Raw genomic sequence first — 15,202 nt, 5'->3', positions numbered from 1 at the left:
AAGAGAGTCGTCAATTTCTTTCTCTCCCAAAGTGGGGATGGAAATGGGCAAATCAAGGGACTCTCTAAGCTTATTTGTGTCTACCGCAACCGTGCCTCCAGATTGCACATTTCTAATAGTTAATTCATAGATCAACTCCTCCTTGCGCAAATAGTTAAGATGGAGAACATCGCGAGGGCCGGGCATGATGACAGAACAATTTTGAAAAAAGAAAAATAAAAAAATTCCAGCAACTGAGAAAATTGTTAGAGTTCGGATCAAAGCAATGTTTAGCCGTCAAAAGGGGCTAAATTGAGACCCATTCAACCACGCTCTGCTACCACTTGTTCCGAGGTATCTGTGGAACAGCAGAGGTGAAAGAAGGTGCGGGGGTGAACAGGTCTCAGAATACGAAATTAAAGTTAAGATAAAATTTAACAAGGTTATATTTTCTTAGCAAAATCAAGAAATAACAAGAATGGCAGGTACAGAGTAGCAAGGTAACAAATGTACAATTACAGTATTCACAGGATTTGGGCTTCGAGCCCCGGACTCACAATTCTTGAGCAATTAGCCCAACTTTACCCAACAAACAAGATTCGACAAAGGGGCAGAAGACTCCAATCATGTTCAGAAGCACTTGCTCCCAATTACAAGGTAAAGCCTCCTCGAGGCACCCAAAATCAATTTCAAAAGAGCGATCCGCTCTCAAAGTTTAAGCCTAACAAAGGCCACACCAAACTCAACTTTCAAGCTGTCCTCCAAGGACATAGACACAGGGGTAAAAAGATACCCAACCTACTGAGGCCTATTAAGTGTAGAAACAGAAATATTACATGGCCTCGACAATATCAATTTGAGAGGAGGCGAAGCTGCACTCCTAATACATTTTGTTTAAAACCTACTTGGCACTAGGCCGTTAATGCAAGGGCTAATCCCATACTAAAGAGGTGATTTATATGAGAAGACAATTTACATTACGCTAGACAGGAAGAAACGGTTGAGAAAATAAGTTCACCTCGAAGCAAAATGAGTGGGAGCTCGAGAGGGTTAAGCACTCTCTATCCCAATTTGTAGTTAAAACAGAAAGAATAGATACCGAGGGTCTTTACATTTTAAAGGAAATTTACATGGAAAAGGCTTCGGACCTGCCCCGAGAGTTAAACTGCTGAGCTAGCAAGAAAAGAAGTTATTAAACGGCCATTACCTTGTGGATGAACTGCTGCCCGAAGAAAGAGGCGCTTCCCGCCCCCTGCTACGTACTTTACACACTGAAAGATGGTACTGAAGTGGCGCGGAGACCCGAAAATCAGCAGTTTATATACTCTCGCGGAAAGTTCGAGGCGTTTCAGGAATGAGAACACCCTCCCACAAGAATTTTATTGGTTAGGGTTAAGCAACATATCCAAGTTGAAGAAGATACACCTGATTGGTCATAAATTAATTAAAGAAATTCGGGATTGGCTAAATTCAAAACAAGGGGAAAGAAAGGGTTAATATTGCCAACTTAAACAATGACTGAAAGAAATTTAACAAAGAACAAACTTATGAATTCAAAATTTCTCCAAAAACATAGTTCTTTCACTTCGCACTAGGGTGCACAATTGTAGTTCTTCAGTAGTGCCATCTGGAAGAGAATGTCCACACTTCTTACTACAGGCAAAACAAAAATACATCGAAAACAACCCAGTTCAGAAACTTCAACATTTCCAAGTAGTGACATCTTCTGAGAAACTTGAAAATTAACACAGTAGATAAAGTTCAGGCTTCCTCCAGTAGGGGAGTTTCAACTGGCGCAAAGTTTGAATTAGCGACGTGGAGGTGTACCACCCGGTACAAAAGTAACCATAATTAAATTATGCGTAAACTCAAAGCTTGGGAGAGGGAATAGCTTCCCTAAGTTACGGCAATGAATGCATTTATTGTCACTTCTTATAATAAGTAAATTTTTAAATCACAAAATCTAGTTTCATAAAATCAAGCAAGCATGTTTAAACATTGTAGTTGTCTGAATGTACTTCATTATGTGATTTAAACACGTCTCATATTTCAACGTTTATACAATCATTACATCACGCAGATGTTAAAATGGTCGAATAATGTTCTACTTCTAACAAATAAGCCAACGGCCATAGCCGTGTTGAAACACCGGATCCCGTGAGATCTCCGAAGTTAAGCAACATTGGGCGTGGTCAGGAGTTGGATGGGTTGCCACGTGCTGTTGGTTGGGTGTAAGGGAATGGAGGAGCGGAAAGGTACTGGCTACCCTACCGCACGTAAACTCCGGCTCAGGAACACCTCTGCGGAGGTTCGGTCTTGCCTTCGGGCAGAATAACCCTTACCTACCTAACAAATAAGATTATCTTAGGAATAATTAGCAATATTAATAGTCTTAACGTGATGAACATTTCTGCTGTTTGCATAATAAATTCCATTTTGTCAACTTGAACATTTTTTCTGCGTTTGAAGCGAACCCTCAATTCTCAGTTGTTTCTTAGGCGCATTACTTGCTTTAACCGCATTCTGCATTCGCTTTATATGACCCTTGGCTTTTATGTGCTTTTCAAAAGCATCACACCTTTTCCATTCTTGTGTCGCAGTTTTTACTAAACAAAAAGTATTAGCGCTTAGACCTATTCTCAGCATTGTTCAACACATGAATTCGCACTGATTTCACTATGCCTTCTCACATTTAATTTTCATATGAGCACACTATCTCACTTCTAACCAGTTACAGTATTCTCTAGTCTGGAAACTAAACAACTTTTTTTCAAAGATTCGCAGGAGAGGTCAAATCCTAGCAATTTTCAAAAATATCCTTTTCCAAAGTAGAATACAGGAGGTAACCGAAACAGCAGATAACAGTCCTAAAATCAGTCTCACAAAAGTAGCAGGAGGCAGGAAAAGTCAAGCAAAATATCTATCACCATCTGTTAACCATTGAACAGCAAGAGACGTGTTCAGTGACGTACGTGTGTTCCAACCTACAGCTTAGGTCCTTCACCACAATTTCAAAAACAAGTATATATTCGTTGAGTTGCCAATATACAAAGAGCCTTAAGTCCATTATAATTTTTTCACAAACAAAGAAAAACGTGTCTTTTTTATGTGCAAGAGATAGGATCACAATTCTTTCAGCATAAAATGAGAAAAAAAATTGATTTTAAATTCATGCGTGAGAGAAATAAAATTCCTATGATTCTCTAGATATTTAAATGTTTAGTTTGGACATAAGGCATTTTGCTACATTGCATTGTACATACGGTTATTTGGAACAGTAAACAGCTTAATGTAATTAATGGCATATGCTAGAGTACTTGGGAACATAAACTTAGGTGGACTGGAGGAAGGAAGAAAAACTTTAAAAAAATTGAATTACTATATATTATTTCCATTTGTTTTATTCTGTTTACATTTCCGTTATTTTGTGACAGAAAAACAAAACAATATTTCACATGTTTCACAGATTTTCTGTTTGACCAACAGACCTATACGTTTGTCCGTCTCCCGTTCGGTATTAAGACAGTTTCTTCGTACATTTAATTTAATATGTCAAGTTTCAGCGGATCTAGTTGTCATTCTTCAGGCTGTAATAAAAGTATATGACAGGGTACTGAGGGAAAAGCTGTTCACCATACCGGGGGACTATGGGATAAAGGGTAGATTATTAAAATCAATCAGGGGTGTTTATGTTGACAATTGATCTGCAGTGAGAATTGATGGGAGAATGAGTTCTTGGTTCAGGGTACTTACAGGGGATAGATAAGGCTTCACCTTTGTTTTTCGAAGTTTACATGGATCATCTACTGAAAGGTATAAAATGGCAGGGAGGGATTCAGTTAGGTTGAAATGCAGTAAGCAGTCTGGCCTATGCTGACAACTTGGTCTTAATGGCAGATTGTGCCGAAAGCCTACAGTCTAGTATCTTGGAACTTGAAAATAGGTGCAATGAGTATGGTGAGAAAATTAGCCTTTTGAAGACAAAATTGATGTCAGCAGGTAAGAAATCCAGCAGAATTGAATGTCAGATTGGTGACACAAAGCTGGAACAGGTAGGTAATTTCAAGTATTTAGGATGTGTGTTCTCCTAGGATGGTAATATATAGTAAGCGTGATTGAATCAAGGCGCAATAAAGCTAATGCTTTGAGCTCGCAGTTGCGATCAGCAGTATTCTGTAAGAAGGAAGTCAGCTCCCAGATGAAGCTATCTTTACATCGGTCTGTTTTCAGACCAACTTTGCTTTACGGGAGCGAACACTGGGTGGACTCAGGATATCTCATTCTGAAGGTAGAAGTAACAGACATGAAAGTAGCAAGAATGACTGCTGGTTCGAACAGGTGGGAACAATGGCAGGATGGTACTCGGAATGAGGAGATAAAGGCTAATTTAGGAATGAACTCTATGGATGAAGCTGTACGCATAAGCCAGCTTCGGTGGAGGGGTTATGTGAGGCGAATGGAGGAGGATAAGTTACCTGGGATAATAATTGACTGTGTTATGGAGGGTTAGTGAAGTAGAGGGCGACCAAGGCGACGATGGTTAGACTCAGTTTCTAACGATTTAAAGATAAGGGGTATAGAACTAAATGAGGCCACAGCACAAGTTGCAAATAGACGATTTTGGTGACGTTTAGTAAATTCACAGAGGCTTGCAGACTGAACGCTGAAAGGCATAACAGTCTGTAATGATAATGTATGTATGTATGTATGTATGTATGTATGTATGTATGTATGTATGTATGTATGTATGTATGTATGTATGTATTTGCTTTCTATTTATTTGGTCATTAATTTCAAGAACAGGAGCAAAAATAACTTTCGTAAATATAATGGTGTTTGCTGCATTTCCACTAGTATATAGAGGCTTATGGATATGGCCATAATGGTACCTGCATCTCTCTTTAGTGATATGCAGCAAGCTTGACAGTGGACATACGGGTCTCTGCAGCAGTCCATGATTTTTAACCTATGAAATACGCAACGTAGAAGGCATTTTTAAGCTCTAAATGATGTGAAGGAGGAAATGGTGGTCTTATCTCAATGTTCAATTTTTGTGGACCTAATGCTCTTTGCATATTGACAACTCAGTTATTACTTCTGACTTAATGGAATCTAACGCTAATGTTTAACTGAATATTTATTTGCAAATTGTTCTTTCATCCCAATATGAACCGATTGCTGTTGTAGTAGAAAGGTTCCTTGGCGATTTTATCGTTTTAATCCTTTGATAGCGAGGACAAAGTAATTCACACACCAAGATAGGTTAGTTTCATTGGGTACAGCACATAGTGGCTTCCTCTTATGGATTCGAGTGAAATGAAATGGCGTATGGCTTTTAGTGCCGGGAGTATCCGAGGACAAGTTCGGCTCGCCAGACGCAGGCCCTTTGACTTAACGCCGTAGGCGACCTGCGCGTCGTGATGAGGACACGTAGAGTACACTCAGCCCACGTGCCAGAGGAATTAACCAATTAGGTTAAAATTCCCGGGAATCGAACCCGAAGATGAAGACGACACATACACCCAGTCCCCGTGCGAGAGGAATTAACCAATTAGGTTAAAATTCCCGGGAATCGAACCCGATGATGAAGATGACACATACACCCAGTCCCTGTGGCAGAGGAATTAACCAATTAGGTTAAAATTCCCGGAAATCGAATCCGGGATCCCTGTGACCAAAGGCCAGCACGCTAACCATTTAGCCATGGAGCCGGACAGGGATTCGAGTAATCTATCACTATGGACTAGATCAAACCAAACCCCACGGCACTTAACGACCTTGAAAGGGCCTTGGCCTGCCCAGCGACCGCTGCTCAGTCCAAAGGCCTGCAGATTACGAGGGGTCGTGTGGTCTCCACGCCGACGCCACACTGGTCTGCGGTGACTATAACTGACAGAACAGAAGCGTGACTCATCGGAGAACACGACGTTCCGCCATTCCCTCATCCAAGTCGCTCTAGCCCGGCACCATGCCAGGCGTGCACGTCTATGCTGTGGAGTCAATGGTAGTCTTCTGAGCGGACACCGGGAGTGCAGGCCTCCTTCAACCAATCGACGGGAAATTGTTCTGGTCGATATTGGAACAGCCAGGGTGTCTTGCACATGCTGAAGAATGGCGGTTGACGTGGCGTGCGGGGCTGCCACCGCTTGGCGGCGGATGCGCCGATCCTCGCGTGCTGACGTCACTCGGGCTGCACCTGGACCCCTCGCACGTGCCACATGTCCCTGCGCCAACCATCTTCGCCACAGGCGATTTGACGAAGCGACCAACCTGCCCTTCTCAACCCGATCACCATACCCCTCGTAAAGTCGTCTGTCTGCTGGAAATGCCTCCGTTGACGGCGGCCTGGCATTCTTAGCTATACACGTGTCCTGGGGCACACGACAACACGTTCTACAATGACTGTCGGCTGAGAAATCACGGTACGAAGTGGGCCATTCGCCAACGCCGTGTCCCATTTATCGTTCGCTACGTGCGCAGCACAGCGGCGCATTTCACATCATGAGCATACCTCAGTTACGTCAGTCTACCCTGCAATTGGCATAAAGTTCTGACCACTCCTTCTTGGTGTTGCATTTGCTCTGTCAGTCAGTGTATATAATATCCTAATAGCACTCTGCATGGAAATGGTCAGAAGATCATATCACAAGGAAATAGTTTTTTTAATTTTATTTTTTACACTTTGTTCGTAGAGGAATTGGCATTTGGCTGCATGTATCAGCAGTTATCGGATTTGTGTTGAGTGTAACACGGCACAGTTGTAGTCAATGCTTGCCCTTGCCATCTCTCGGAACATCGCGACATGCTCTTCGCAAAAGGCCTGCACCAAATTATTAAAAAATAATTACAGCAGTGAAAATTGATACCAAAATATTATATTTTAGTTAGAAAATTATACTTTCTTGATTGTAGTGTGCGTGAGATCGTATTATGCACAAATTTTGTTTTATCACTTAACTTTTTCACATATTTATTCGACAACAATATATAATTCCAACAGTAACTTGGTGTAGTAACAATTAGTCAACTCAGTTTCGAGCGAGCTCTCTTTGGTGTACTTATACCATCAATAAGCTTATCAGTTGTGCGGTTAGATATTTTTCAAACTTTATCTGAACATTTTTTCATTGAATTTTGTTAGCATATTTTTCTGGGTTACAATCGAATAAATTATTATAATTGTGACTTCAGTATCGGTTACAGAGTATAGTTCTGTAGTTACTGAAAAATAAAACCAATTTAAGTACGAATATTATCTACCTGGTGTACGGTTGCATTGGCAGTTCAGCTGCTTAGCCGTTAAACCACGGGGCAGTTAAATAAAAACTTATTAAAACATTATTTTTTAATAATCTTCCAATAGTGAACAATCCCTTTGTTCATATAATTTGACAATATATTGTATTAGTTCTACTTTCTGTAATTACATTTATATTGGTTTTTGATAGGTTTTACATTGCATTTGAGGGGGCCGGAATTTTTATTTTTATTTTGACAAGCGGGGCCCTGTCACATTCGTTATGCCCCTGCACAGTGGGTGCTATGGAGGCTGGCATGTATCGTTCGCCAGGCATTCGCCAAACCCAAACCTTTCCATCTGACTGCCGCATGGTGTAGCACCATTCATTTCTCCAAATTACTCGTCTCCAGTCATCCACGGACCAATGGCAGCGGTCTTGACACCACCAGCGTTCACCGGCAGTCTTTGGGAAGGTGATTGAGCCTCGAACCCCAGTCTTCTTATCTCCTGGCGCACAGTCAAGGGGCTGACTGCACAATTAGTGGCAACGCGGATCTGTCGGGCGATTGTGTCACATGATGTCATGCGACTTTCCCGTACCACCTTCTTCAACGGTCGATCTTCCTTGTCGGTGAACACACGTGGCCTACCCGGCCAAGGATTTCTTGTGATTGTGTCTTCACAATCGCGTACAATTACAGTCGACATTGGCAACTCCTCTTGAGTTCAAAAAAATAATTTTCAGCATAGTTTCTTCCTCAGTTTATCTTGAACTTAAGTACTGAGTTTCACAAATTTACGTGCCGCTGTCTTTCCGTGATGCTGTTGAGCAGAGCCGTTCGAAATGGCAATCCTGTTGTCATAAAGCGATACTGTTTTCTTAGCATGGAATCACCTATAGTTTACGTGTACGAAGGGGTGTCTGGAACACTTCTGCTCAGGCAATGTGTGTACTTTTTCCCCCTTGAATCCTAATGGAGCTAAGAAGCATTTTGTTATTAAGAAAAGAAGATCCCTTCTTACTTATTTGCTGAAGATTAACTGTAGTTTTATGTATAATAATGACCGGAAAGATTAACTGACTATTTACTCTTTCCTTCATAGTTAATGGTGTCGGAAAATGAAGATCTTCTAGAGCCAAACTATAAAACTTTAAGTGTCGTTGAAAAAGTCAGGCACTGTGGTTGCCAAATTTACATTATTCTGATATCGAACGGGTGGCAGCTGTCTCGGCTTCTGAGATACGGAGACAGGTAAGAAAAATTACACCTTTTTAAAATATATACATAATATTTTAGCTCTATTCTTCCATTACGGTTGAATACTGTATAATAGAATAGACTATTTCCGATTCAAGGATATCCCGACAGTATTCCCTTACTACAATCTTAGCTGGAAATATATTTCAGTGTTAAAACATGATGCAACTGCTAAAAATGTTACTTTTACAAATTAATTGTCGTTTAAAAATGGGAAATGTTTCTTTCTGCCAGTTTTGTGTGTATACTGTTTACGGACCACTAAATGTCAGGCAGATTACATCACTTGAAAACAAATTTTATAGGACCATCACATGCTAAATCCGAATCCTGTTTAGAGGAAGTCAAAGTTTGGAATTCATGAATTTCTTGGTAATAAAGTGAATCTTTTAACAATAAATTTTCTGACTTAAGAGTAAGAAAATAAAGTCTAAACGTTTATTTTCGATTTCTGAGTACGCAACATAATTATTCATAATACATGGACATACTGTACTCTGAGAGTTTGCTTAGAATGCGTATAGTGTCGGAAATAAATCATAAACACTTTTAAAAAAGGCAAAAAAAAAGGGAGATCTGGCTCCTACACAATGTGCAGAACACTGACCAGTATGAGGGTGGAAGTATCACGGTTCAAGACTAATCTGCAGAAATAGAAGTTCGGAGGGAGGAAAGAATGAAGGAAAGGAAAGGGAAAGGAAAGGAAAAGGAAAGGAAAATGAAGTGGAGAGAAGGTAAGAGATTACATACAAATATTTTTTTACTTGGCAGGTTCGATCCCGGCTCAGTCTGGTGGTATTTCAAAGTACTCAAACATGCCAGTCTAGGGTCGTTAGATACCTTCACGTAAAATAATTCCTGCGACTGAAATTTCGACACATCGATGTCTCAAAAAACCGTATAAAAGTAGTTACTTCAAAGTAAATTCAGTCTCTTTCCATTTCTTTTTTCCAATTTATTATGGTCGATTCGTGATGGAGAAATAGATTAATTTTATACCTGAATGCCCTTCCTCGTACAAACTCTGTGTGGAGGAATATTACTGCGTGTTTTTGTGGTGGTTGGTAGTGTGATTTGTTGTTGTGAAGATGAAGATACATGTACTATTTGTGTTAAGACGAACACAAATACCCAGTCACCGAGTCGAAGGAGTTAACCACACTCAGTTGAAATCTCCGGCCGGGACAGGAATCGAACCCTGGGCCACCTAAGCCGAAGGATAGAACGCTGATCATTCAGCCAAGGAGCTGGTCATTAGGGTACATCCAAAGGCATTATTCATATCACTTATCTTACTAGCGTTTTTATTTCTATTAACACTTGAAAAGATGGCACCTTTTCTCCCTGTAAGCTAAAATTCAGTTCATTTTACACCCTGAAGTATCTGTTAAATACGTCAACTTTATAAACGATGAGAAATCATTGAAGTAATCTTCCAGGTGAACTTTGGGCTATATTAACAATAACTATAATTCATTACGCGGTTCAAAAATGCGATTTAAGAATTTGATTGCCACTTAATTTGTGCACGCATCATTTGTCCATACAAAATTTCAAGTGTCGGATAATGAGTTGGCTAGACTAATTACTGTGTACCATAGTAATAATTTCTTCAATATTTTGTTCACATATTCAAGTAAATATCTATACAGCTATGTGTGTTTGCTTCCACGTGGGTAAAATCCCCATTCCGGCCGGTAATCAAACCTAGGGCTCTTAGGGCCGCTACGCCGTCCATTCAGCTAAGGAATCGAACATAAAGAAAGGGATTATGTACGTGATTAAGTGTCAGACATGGCCAGGAGTCTTAATTTCACTTCACGATAGAAGCCTATCATAAATAAATAAATAAATAAATAAATAAATAAATAAATAAATAAATAAATAAATAAATAAATAAATAAATAAATAAATAAAATTTCGTCAGGTTCAGTTCGATCGAGTGATTGCCCAGTCGAGGCGGTAAAGACGCGCTTAAAAGGTAGGTTCGATGCCCCAATTGGGAAGTTAAAAGAAACAGAAACAATATTTCTACTTTTGGAGATGCACATCAGTCTGAGGTACACTCAGATGTACCAATTTAATTTGTGGGGGCAAAGTTGGCCGGGCATGGAGCTAATCACTCTTTCCCACTTAGTGGGCCAGTGCAAGAGTGTCGACCTGTGGATCCCAAGATTATGGTTTCAAACCCAGCAAAAGTAGTCGGTTTTCTGAAGGAAGAAAGAAGTCCATTCGGCACTCCTTGTACGATGTCGGTGTGTGCGGGGGTCACTGCTGACATATTCGATGTTTACCCAGCAAAAGTTTTTTTACTAGTTGCTTTACGTCGCACCGACACAGATAGGTCTTATGGCGACGATGGGACAGGGAAGGGCTAGGAGTGGGAAGGAAGCGGCCGTAGCCTTAATTAAGGTACAGCCCCATCATTTGCCTGGTGTGAAAATGGGAAACCACGGAAAACCATTTCAGGGCTGCCGACAGTGGGGTTCGAACCTACTATCTCCCGAATACTGGATACTGGCCGCACTTAAGCGACTGCAGCTATCGAGCTCGGTCCCAGCAAAAGTAACTAAGCCATAAATCACCCAACAGAGTTCCGTTTTTTGGCCATCTGATAGAGTAAAACATAATGTCAAAATTGTCGCACACGCAGCCTAAATGACGAAAATAAAAATGCCTCCACACGGCAGCCGAGGCCATACGATTTTATTTTTTTCTTACAACTTGCTTTACGTCGTACCCGCACAGATGGGTCTTATAGCGACGATGGAATAGGGAAGGACAAGGAGTAAGAAGGAGGTGACCGTGGCCTTAATTAAGACACAGCCGCAGCATTTGCCTGGTGTGAAAATGGGAAATTACGGAAAACCATCTTGAGGGCTGTCGACAGAAGAGTTCAAACTCACTGTCTCCTGAATGCAAGCTCACAGCTGCACGCTCCTAACCGCACGGCCAATTTGCTTACTCATACAATTATTACTGTTCCGGGGTATCTGTGGAACGCAGAGGTGATGAAAGAAGGTGCGGCTTGAATGGGTCTAACTACAATATCAAAATTAATTTAAAAGTCACACTGAAGGTTATATTTTCAGAACTTCAAACTTAACAATTTTTCATAACAATGAAACATCCGGTAGAGTGATAATCTTAAAAACAATCTAGGAAAAGACAAGATAAGTGGTCTTAACAGATCATGGGCTTCAAGCCCCTCGCTTTACAATTCTTGAGCTCCCAGCTCAAATTTACAATTTAAAAAAAACTTTAGTAAAGGGCAGAAATCCCCTAATTCACAGAGCACTTGCTCCCTAAATACAATTTCTAGCCCTCTAGAGGCACTCTTTACAATTACAAAATTTGAAAAAGAGCTTACAGGCTCTCAGGTCTCCCAGCCTACTCAAGGCAACATCAGCTTACAATCCCTGGCCTCTCAAGGCACAACTTACAATTTGAAAATGATTTATACAGGGGTATTTAATAACCCAGCTACGGGTCCTTCATGAGAACAGAACAGGGTAGGTAACTGGTCCAAACAAAAAATGAATGGAGGCGCACACTGCGCTCCAAGATACAGAACACTTAAAAACGTAAAGGGTTCTAGGCCGATGAAACAGGGGCAATTCCCAAACTACTCAGGTGACTCGTATAGAAATTACTTCATCACAATACAGAATGAAAAACAGTTATAAAACGTAGTCATCTCAAACCAAGATGAAGGGGAGCTCGAGAGGGTAATTCACTCTCTATCCCCTATTTACAGTTAAAGATTTTATGAAGGTTTTACATTAGCCGGAAGAAAGATACATTTTAGAAAAGCTTGTTACATAACTAAAGAGTCGGACCTTTCCCGCGGGTTAAACTGCGGAGGTAGCAAGAAAGAAGAAAGTTATGTGGCCATTACCTTGTAGATGTTCTAGCTGCTGACGAGAGAGGCCGCCCGCCTCCTGCTTAACACACACACACACACTCAGATAGACGTCGATAAATTGGCCAAGAAACGTGAAAAGCTGCAGGGAAGGTCCGAGATCATTCAAGACAAAACCAGCCACACCCTCTCAATTTTATTGGTTAAATTCAAAAGTAACACTCAAAATCGAACAAGAAACCTGTGATAGGTTGAAAATTAATTACAGAAATTTTTCATTGGCCAGATTCAAAACTGGCAGAAGAAAAAGGAAATATTGCCAACCCAAAAATAAATGAACATCAGTCAGTTAAGAAACCTAGAAATACAAACATTCTTTAAATTATAAGTTCTTGCACTTTGCACCAGGGTGCATGATCATAGTTTCTTGGTAGTGTCATCTGTGGAAAAGTGTCCAAACCTCTTGATGAATGGCAAACAAAACAAGGAGAAATTCACTCAGGTTAGGCAACTGCACAATAACAAAAATTACATAATATTTCGGTGGTGACATCTTCTGATTAAAGTTCCAAGTTGGTGTAGTTTCAGTTTCACTGTTTTAATCAATAGAGGAGTTCATTAAGGCGCTAGTTTTGAATGCGCGGCGTTGAGGTGTACCTCCCGATACAGACCTCCCCCACCAAATGTCCTTCCTTGGGGTGACAGAAGAATTTTGAGAGAACATTTTCAGTTGAAGAGAGAAAAAATATCTAAGTTTTTTTAAGTTGATCGATAGAAAGTTGTTTAACTTCAGCTTTAGAGTGCCCTTGTTGTTGTAGAAAATTAAATACATGTTGATAGATATGACGGCCAGGCCTGCCGCCGCTTGCCGATACCCAGTTGAGGTCGCCCGGACCCCCCGAGTACTCTGAGATACATCTCTCACGTTACTATGAGAGGGGTAGTCGTGGTGATGGTCGCCGCAGATTAGAAGTATATGTACAGTCCCCAGATGAGTTGGCGGTAGGGAAACCGCACTTCAGCCTTTGCCGGGAGATGGACTCCGGCGCGCCGTTCACAAGGAGTCTTCACGGGAGTGGAGTGGGCCCTTACCCCACTTCAGTTGCAGTACGGCGGCGAACGGCTGAGGGGGCACTGAAACAGTGAGATCTAGGCGACAGAGAAGTGTTGTTGGAGACTTGAGAGTACGATCTTTATTGGCGGTGCAGAGGGGCGGGCGGCGTGGAAGGTGCTTTAGTGCCAATGGTGCGGAGATGCAGGAGACGGGGCTTGGTAATGGCCACTAAGGAACTGACAGCAGGAAAACCAGAGGGGAGGATCGTACATACAGATCATATACAAAATGTAATAACATAATCGGGGCAGAAGGCCTCGAATAATAATAAAAATATATAACATTCAAACTCCTGCTAAATTTAGTGGCAAAAAGGTACTGTTATTATACAGGTTTCACCTGAGAGAGGTGCGCTCTAAAGATCCTCTCTGTGGCTGAATTGATTACCAATAATGTAACTGGTGTCAAAAAATCTAAAATAATGCACGGCCCATGAAATCTGGGGCAAGCTTGCCCGCGGGAACAAAGTTCCTAACCATGACTTGATCTCCGACTTTTAAATTGGTGGGCCTCCGTCCACGATCGTATCTTTCCCTAACCTTTTCATGGGACACTTTAAGATTGGCCTTAGCCTTCTTCCACAGATCTCTAATATTATCGGGATCTATTGTCTCTGGTAATACCTCATTAAGTGACCAAAGGTTAGAGATCGGCGTGTTAGGAACAAATTTAAACATCAGAGGAACTGGAGTACACTTATGGGACTCATGAACCGCCGAGTTTAAAGCAAAGGCCAACCAATGCAGGGACGTATCCCACCTGGAATGATCTTCATGATGAAATGCGATGAGAGCCGTTCTGAGATTACGATTGACCCGCTCAGCCAGAGATGGTTGAGGATAATACGCCGATGTAGTTACATGTGATATAGACAGATCAAAACAGAATTTACGGAAGAGGTTGGATGTAAAGACTTTAGCATTATCAGAAACTATATATTGACAAGGACCAAAAGAAGCAAATATAGTATAGAAAACAAGAAATGATGGACTGAGCGGTAGCCAGCTTAGTCGGAAATAACCAGGAAAATCTAGTGAAACCATGTACACACACAAGAATGAATTTATTGGCGTTTCCCTTTGATTGGGTGAAGGGTCCGTCGTAGTCTATAGAGATACGTTCCATGGGGCGCGACGGTTGATGGGAAGATAATAGACCTAGCTTAGTGGACAAGGTAGGCTTACTAAGCAAGCAAGATTTACAAGCTTTCACCAATTCTCGAATTTCGCCGTCCATACCTTTCCAAACAAACATTTCTCGGATCTTTCCTAGAGTTTTGAAGATGCCTAAATGCCCCCCTAATGGGGTCTCATGATAGTACTTGAAGATCATAGGTACAAGCATGGCTAGAATCACAACTTTCATCTTTTGGTCATGTCTCGACGGGCAACACAAAACCCCGTTCCTCAACACATAAGGGACAACATGTTCCCCGGATGAAAGGTTTCCCATAATTGGGGCCGGCACGGGATCTTCACGTTGATATTTTTCAATATCCCTAAACAACATGGGGGCATCAGTTAGAATGGAATTAACGCCCGAAGGTATGGGCGCGGGAAGAGAAGAACTATCATCCTGTTTGGTGGTCTCCACATCACGAGAAAACATGCGGCTTAGTCCATCCGCAACAACATTTTCAGATCCTCTGATATGTCTTACAGCAAACTGGAATGCAGAAATCCTGATGGCCAGCGGGCTAAACGACCAGTACGTCGCAGCCTAGCTAAGACCCAACTTAAGGCTTGATT

At 41.3% G+C, this 15,202-nt stretch overlaps 1 protein-coding gene across 1 annotated transcript in view; it reads left to right on the top strand.

The window, feature by feature from the left end:
* LOC136863765 (ionotropic receptor 21a) overlaps positions 1–15,202 on the top strand; it is an 89,829-nt gene that overhangs the window by 20,092 nt on the left and 54,535 nt on the right. The window contains exon 2 of the mRNA XM_067140118.2: positions 8,324–8,472. Coding sequence (XP_066996219.2) covers positions 8,327–8,472 — 146 coding nt within the window. The 5' untranslated portion in view covers positions 8,324–8,326. The remainder of the gene's footprint in view (positions 1–8,323; positions 8,473–15,202) is intronic.

The sequence above is a fragment of the Anabrus simplex genome, chromosome 2 (assembly GCF_040414725.1).
Source record: "Anabrus simplex isolate iqAnaSimp1 chromosome 2, ASM4041472v1, whole genome shotgun sequence".
Taxonomy (NCBI): domain Eukaryota; kingdom Metazoa; phylum Arthropoda; class Insecta; order Orthoptera; family Tettigoniidae; genus Anabrus; species Anabrus simplex.
Note: the sequence above shows the minus strand (reverse complement) of the source record. Positions and strands in the feature narration are given on the sequence as shown.